Below are 7,631 nucleotides of genomic sequence, written 5' to 3'. Positions count from 1 at the left end.
TTCTTCTATCCCTATTATTCTTAGGTTTGGTCTTTTTATTGTGTCCCATATTTCCTGAATGTTTTGTGATGAGAATTTGTTGGCTTTGCTGTTTTCTTTGATCAGTGTGTTTATTTTCTCTATGGTGTCTTCAGAATCTGAGATTCTTCTATCTCTTGTAATCTATTGATTATGCTTGTTTCTGTATTCTCTGCTCATTGACCTAGATTTTCCATATCCAGCTGATCCTCAGTTTGTTTTCTTCCTTGCTTCCATTTCAGTTTTCAATTCTTGAACTGTTTCCATTACCTGTTTGATCGTTTTTTCTTGGTTTCCCAGGGTATCATTTACGTATTTACTCATTTCTTCAAACTTTTGTTATACTTCTCATCCATTTCTATAAGGGCGTTTTTTACATGTTGTTTAAGGGACTCTATTGCTTTCATAAAGTCAATTTTTTCCTCTTCTGTGTTTGGGTGTTCAAGTCCTTCTGTTATAAGATCATTGGGTTCTGGTGTTTTCATGTTGTTTTTCAGATTGTTGGGTGAATTCTTGCCTTGGCGCCTGCCCATCTCCTCCTATCGATGCTATCTAATGGGTCTTTTAAAACCGTATCAGGTTTCCCTGCTGGCCAGGGGCCCCACTTACAAATTGCCCTCGCCCCGTTTCCTGGCCCCCGCCGTGGGCCAAGATCCCTCTCACCACTCAGAAGGGTCTTCAGGACCAGGACCAGGACCAGGCTCCCCGTTCACCAGGGACCTCACCAACTAAAGGCCTACCACTCTGCATGCCATCCACCAAAACAGAGAAACTCCCTCTGCCCCGAGCTCCCGACCCAGCGCCCAAACAGGCTAAACTGGGTGATCCTGCGGCCCCGCGGAAGGGAGGGGGAGTGAAGGAGGCCCCTGGGCGCAAGCTGGGATGGGTCAGGGAGAGAGAGGGCGCAACAGAGGAGGAGCAGCCCCAGCAGAGGGTACCAGCCCTAGCAGACTAACCCTGTGGGGGTCAAGGGGGTCGGGGAATGCCCCCGCTCCATTTCCTGTGTCCCTCCGCGGGCCAAGAACACTCTCCCCACTCAGGAGGGTCTTCAGGGACAGGACCAGGCTCCCTGTTCGCCCATGGACCTCTCCAATGAAAGGCCTACCCCTCTGCAGGCCAGGCCCCAAAAAACCTACTTGATTTAATTGTAGTGGGGCGATCTGCTCTCAATGTGGGCTTCACTGTTTCATGCTTGGACTATCCCTCATCTGCTGCTTGGGCCTGTGTGCCAGTCTCTAACTTCAAGATTTGACACTCACACAGATATACATGCAGGCAAAGTATCAATGCAAATGAAATAAAATAAATTAGTAAAGAAAAAACAATAACAAAAAAGAATCCTGGCAATAACAACAGATTTATTAGCATTACAGGGTTTTGGAGCATAAACTAATAGCTTTCCTAGTTAAGCCTCTTGTGTACTGGAATAAGTATGTACTTATAGGCAGTGATTCTCAAGTTTATTGTGTAAATACAGTTTACTTAGGAATTTCGTCGAGCTGCAGATTCTGATATATTCTGGGTGTCTACATCTCTTAAAAAATTTCAGGTGTCAGTGGCAGATTACAGTCGTCTGGAGAGTATGGTTTTTAAGTACAGGTTTAACAGAAGCGACATTCTGAAGGTCGTTAATATAATATTTTTTGCATAATGACTGGCCCACTGTAATAAATGATAGCCATTATTGTTTACAAGAAGAATTAACACCATGGAATGACATTCAAATATTTGTGGACCATTTCATATTTACTAAATGGCATTCGACATTACCAGGTTTCTTCTTTGCATGGGTTCACATACATAGAGATAGTTAACGTCCTAATTAGTCTGACTCCGGTATGACAACTGTAGCCTAACTCTAGTTTAGCCTGTGTCAGCTGTCTGTCGTCTTTTTCCCTAAGGACAGAACTGTTTTATGTCTATCTAGAATTGTAACGTGAAAATAGCATAGTTTTTGCAATATTGCCAAGAATATCTTTTTTTTATTATTTTTCTATTTAATTTTTTAAAGTTTTCTTTTGAGCTATATATTTTTCGCCTCTACCCTCCCTCCTCCTTCCCTCCCCTTCTACCCTCTCCCAAGGTCCCCATGTTCCCAATTTACTCAGGAGATTTTTCTTTTTCTACTTCCCATGTGGATTATATCCATGTATGTCTCTCTTAGGGTTCTCTTTGTTGTCTAGTTTCTCTGGGGTTGTGAATTGTAGGCTGGTATTTCTTGTTTGTTTTGTTGTTTTTTCGGGGTTTTTGTTGTTGTTGTTGCTTTATTTCTAAAAGCCACTTATGAGTGAGTACATGTGATACTTGTCTTTCTGAGTTCCCTCACTCAATATGATGTTTTCTATATTCACCATTTGCCCACAAATTTCAATATGTCATTATATTTTTTCTTCTGTGTAGTACTCTTGTTTAAATGTACCACATTTTCCTTATCCATTCTTCAGTCAAGGCGCATTAAGGTTGTTTCCAGGTTGTGGCTGTGACAAACAATGCTGCTTTAAACATAGTTGAGCACATGTCCTTGTGGTACGATTGGTATATACCCAAAGTGGTTTTGCTGGGTCTTAAAGTAGGTTGTTTCCTAATTTTCTGAGAAATAGCCACACTGATAACCAAAGTGGCTGTATCAGTTTGCACTCCCACCAGCATGTTGAATTATGAGCGGCAGGGCTGCGTCCCTGGCACCCGGCCACCCGCATGGCTAGCTTATGCCCCGAAATAATTACACGGAAACTGTATTCTTTCAAACACTGCCTGGCCTGGCTAGTTCCAGTTTCTTATTGGTTAGCTCTTACATATTGTTCTAACCCATTTCTAATATTCTGTGTAGCCCACGAGCTGGCTTACCAGGGAGGATCTTAACCTGCGTCTGTCTGGAGCAAGAGAATCATGGCGACTCCTCTGACTCAGCTTCTTTTTCCCAGCATTCTCTCCTGTCTACTCCGCCTACCTAATTTTCTGTCCTATGAGGGCCGAGGCAGTTTCTTTATTAGTAAGAAATCACTCCCACATCACCAGCAAGCCCAGAGAATATTCTAATCATCATACTTTTCCAACTATTAAAAGGGATAAAAATGAAAGCTAATGACAAAGCTACTTCCAATATAGCCAGGACTGTTGCACAGAGAAATCCTGTCTCAAAAAAGAAAAAAAGAAAGAAAATGAAATTAATTAACAATCCTCAGCCAAACTAAAGTGATAAGAAGTTGAGTAGTTGCAAGAACATTAATCTTACAATAAAAAGACTGTCTCCAGAGTGAGTTTGTGTGGTATGAAAGGCAAGTGCTGGGCCAGAAATCAGTAGACCCAGCAGCTACTCTTCCATGTAAGTTTTATGATTTGAAATAAGTCACTTAATGTTCTGATTGTTGGTTTACTTCTCTTTAAAACACTTTATAGTTATTTGTCAAATTAACTCGTATTGTACCACATTTGTAATATTTATAAGTAAACACAATTTATTATTGATAGAACTTGTTTATGATAATTAAGTAAAAATAATATTTCAGTTATTTTTTGTGTTCCCTTTAACATCATAGACCCTGGAACACTGATTGGCCTGAAAATATGGAAGATGTGAAGCTTTTACTTCATATGTGGGTAGCTCTGTTCTACAGCAAACAGAACAAAGTCATGGGGTCACCTCGAAAGGTGGTAGAACACAGAAACCCAGCAAAATATGTATGCATCAATAGGTCTATAGAATCTTTTGACCAAAGTGAAATTGAGGAGTTTCCCAATGTGGAACAATATTCTGAAAACTCTCTGTTGGAGAACAAGGAAGTGTGTGACGGTCATGCCACCAATGCGACCTTTCCTGGACCTAACTGCATGCTTCCTTTCGTTAATCTACCAACCACCAGAGACTTGGAACTCTGTGTACAGAATGAACAGAAAGAAATATTTACAGGAGAGAGTCACCTGGATACTTCAGGAAGCCAGAATTTCATCCATTCTTGTAATAATGAGGTGAGGTACTATTATAAATGCTGGGTTGTTTTTCTTTTTTTGCTTTTTTTTTTAAATAGTAACTTTCCAGCTATGTAAAGGATTTTAATTTTCCAAACAAAAGTGTTCCTCTGTATTGTTCATAGGTAGGTTTGTCTACCGTCTTCATTGAGCAAGATACAGGAATCAGTTATGTGGGACCCCAGCTTGATAGTCATTTATTAATATTATAACTTGGGACAGAGTGTTTACTCTGAACTTGTTTTTAAAATAACTAGCTATAAGGACTAGGGAGATAGCTTCATGGATAAATTGCTTGCTGTGCAACCATATGGACCTGAGTCCGAATCTGGAGCATCGTGTATAAAGTAGGTATGGCGGTGCACATCTCTAACCCTGGCACTAGGGGAATGGGCAGGGGTAGACACAGATTAATCCCTGGAGCTTGTTGACCCTAGCATATTCAGTGCGCTCCAAGCCAATGAGAGAAAATACAAGGTGAGTGATACCTGAAGAACAACAACCAGAGTCAAAGCACACACAAATAACTAAGTTCTGACTTACATATACACCACAGGAGCACACACAACTAACTGAGTATGGTTTACCTAGATACTAAGAATCTGTGAGTATCTATTTCTAAGTTTGGAAAGCATACTTTGTTTTACTCTTTTTCAACCAGGCCAAGTAATCCATATTTTATATAGAATAAATGCTATAGTGGTAACAAAAACCTTCTAAAGCTCATGGCCCAGATTTAGTCTAGAAACTTGTGACAAAATGTGAATATCATCTGGTACTTTTCCCTACATTGGGTAGACTACATTCATGAGGTATGAATAAGGACGCTTAAAAGAAATCCCACACTAGACCAGAATGGGCGGTTATTTATTTAGGGGTAGACTCACAAATCAGAATCCTCTGCTGGAACGGAGATAAGAAACCGACTCCTGCAGCTGGAAGAGGCTGGATGCATGCTCCACATTGGCATAAATAGTTTAAGAGGCCACGCCCCAGTGGGCAGGTAACTACTGGCTTGTAGGACTTCCTACAGCAGAGGTCAGTGGGGACTTGCAGAGCCAAGAATGAGCCAAGGAAGGTGAATATCTTCAGGTGACCCATTATTAGCAAATTTAACATCTATCATTAGCACTGTATACCAAAATAGTGTTCCAAGTGCTTCCCTCATAACAACTCAGTTAATTCTGAAACAAAGCAAGCAAGGTAAGAACTGTTAGCTTACGAAACTATGATGAGGAAACTGAGACCAAGTCAGTTGTCTGAAGTCACAAAGTAAATTGCAAAGCCAAGATTCATTTCCAAATAGTCTAGTTGTTTCTGCATCATATTCTGTGGATGTAGTTTTGTATGTACACAAATCCAGGTGACTATTTTGTGCATAGTAATATTTTTTTTTCTAAAAATGAGGTTCAGAAATTTTTACCTATTCTCAAGGATATAAATAAAATTCAGTTAAGAGCAACTATACATTAGACTAAGAAAATACTTAGCAAGGCAGACTTCAGTTACTACCTAAGTCCATACTAGTTTCTTTCTCTCATTCATTCATTCATTTTTTTTTTTTTTTTTCCTGAAAGAGGGTTTCTCTGTGTAGCCTTGGCTGTCCTGGAACTAGCTCTTGTAGACCAGGCTGGCCTTGAACTCACATAGATCCACTTGCCTCTGCCTCCAAGTGCTGGGATTAAAGGCATGTACCACCATACCCAGTGAGGATGGTTTCTAACAAACATGAAATAGGGTATAAAAAAGGCGGAACCTGGCTTGGTAAGATGGCTCACCGAGTAAAAAGTCATGCAAGCCTAATGACCTAAGTTTGATCCTGGAACTCTCAATGGAAGGAGAACCAGCTTGTAAAATTATCTTCTGACTGCCATACATGAATGAGCTGTGGCATACTCTGCATGAGTGTGAACACACACACGGAATAGTAATAAATACTTTTTTTTATTTATTTAAAAAGAAAATGAAGGGTAAGGCATGGCACAAGCCTGTAATCCCTGCACTTGAGATGTGCAGACAATAGAATCAGGAGTTCAAGGCCAGCCTCAGCTACATAAGATCCTGTTTCAAAAAAGGGGGAGGGGACACTATACATATAAAATTGAAGAATAAAAATAGTATATATTTTTTAGAGGTTAAGCATTGAGTAAAATTGTACTAAATATTTATGTGAAACAAATTCAGAACCTATTCATATCGTTCATTAAATTTGCTAGTTGGAGAAAAAATAATGAATGACTTTTAATTGATCTTTATAATATATGCTGGTTAAATATTTTTCATTCAAAAATTTTAGGACCAGAAATTGAGATATGGGAAAACTTCCGAATTTAGAATTTTGCTTCTGGAACATCACTGTCTCAGAACTCATTGAAGTAGTCTATTCAAAGCTTTAAGTATCATGTCACCAAGTAAAGACTTTAGATATCAAAAAATGTGGGTTTCAGATTTTCAGATGTTCTAGCTTATGGTTCTAAGAGTATTTGAGGGTTGGGGGCAGGGGCTGGGGATTGAGTAGTATGCCTGCACCTAAAAGCATGTGACTGCTATAACATCCCCTTATTCCACAAGTGACACACAGAGTGTGAACAATATTTTACCACAAAAGGCCAATACCATGTTCCTTGTGGTCACAGGTGTATTTGACCAATTTTTAAATAGACAATTTTTAGAAATATCCCATTGTACCTTTAAATTAATTAAATATATATCTTAAGTATAAATTTTTTTTTTTTAAATTCTGCAAGATCCCTGCAGCCGTAGGCAGCAGAAATGCTGTAGGTCCCAAATGGTGGTAGCGGGCCATGTGGTGGCAGGCAGCGGGCTCTGGGAGCAGCCAGTCCCAGGCAGAAATGGCTGCCGGTCTCAGAGCGGTGGCCTGAGCGGTGGTGGCGGGCCATGTGGCGGCAGACAGCGGGTCCCAGGCAGAGACGGCTGCTGGTCTCAGAGCGGTGGTGGCGGGCCTTGTGGCAGCAGGCAGTGGGCCCCAGGCAGAGACGGCTGCTGGTCCCTGAGCAATGGCTGGTCCCAGGCAGGGAGACACATGGCGGGCAGAAGACAGAAACATGGATAGACAGGACATGCAGGGTGAGGTTGAATGTTTGTTCAGGGGGTTATGGAGGAGGAAGGGTGAAGGGGGGACAGAGAGAGAGGGAAAGAGAGACAGAGAAGGGGGGAAGCAGAGAAGTGGGGAGAGAGGCAGATGGAAAAGAGAGTGAGCTCAGGCTGGAAGCTGGAGATCAGCCTGCCTCAGCGGATGGGGGAGGGAGCAGAGTGGGAGTGGGCATGGCTTGTCTCTTAAAGGGACCAAAACCATAACATAAATATACCAAGATTGTCACAACTAGCATTTCACTAATCGCCATAGTGTGTTTTAGAATTTTGGTTGGATGTTTGCAGGCATGGTGTTACTAGGAAGACTGCAGGAAGATTCTCAGGTTTCTTCTCATCGAGATTCTTCTTTAGCCAGGTGGTGGTGGCACACATCTTTAATCCCAGCACACAGGCGGCAGAGGCATACGGATTTCTGTTGAGTTCCAGGACAGCCTAGTCTACAGAGAGGGTTTCAAGAGAGCTGGTACTTAACAGAAAGGCTCTATGGTCTAAGAGGAGAGAGAGAGAGAGAGAGAGAGAGAGAGAGAGAG

The 7,631-nt window shown here is 41.3% G+C and overlaps 1 protein-coding gene across 2 annotated transcripts in view; it reads left to right on the top strand.

Moving 5' to 3' along the window:
- Positions 1–7,631, top strand: part of Tasor2 (transcription activation suppressor family member 2) — a 62,166-nt gene that overhangs the window by 29,460 nt on the left and 25,075 nt on the right. For both annotated transcript variants that reach the window (XM_050150470.1, XM_050150471.1), the window contains exon 13: positions 3,558–3,987. In XM_050150470.1, the coding sequence (XP_050006427.1) occupies positions 3,558–3,987 (430 nt within the window). The remainder of the gene's footprint in view (positions 1–3,557; positions 3,988–7,631) is intronic.

The sequence above is a fragment of the Alexandromys fortis genome, unplaced genomic scaffold (genome assembly GCF_014885135.2).
Source record: "Alexandromys fortis isolate MF-2015 unplaced genomic scaffold, M_Fortis_MF-2015_v1.1 scaffold_69, whole genome shotgun sequence".
NCBI lineage: Eukaryota > Metazoa > Chordata > Mammalia > Rodentia > Cricetidae > Alexandromys > Alexandromys fortis.
Note: the sequence above shows the minus strand (reverse complement) of the source record. Positions and strands in the feature narration are given on the sequence as shown.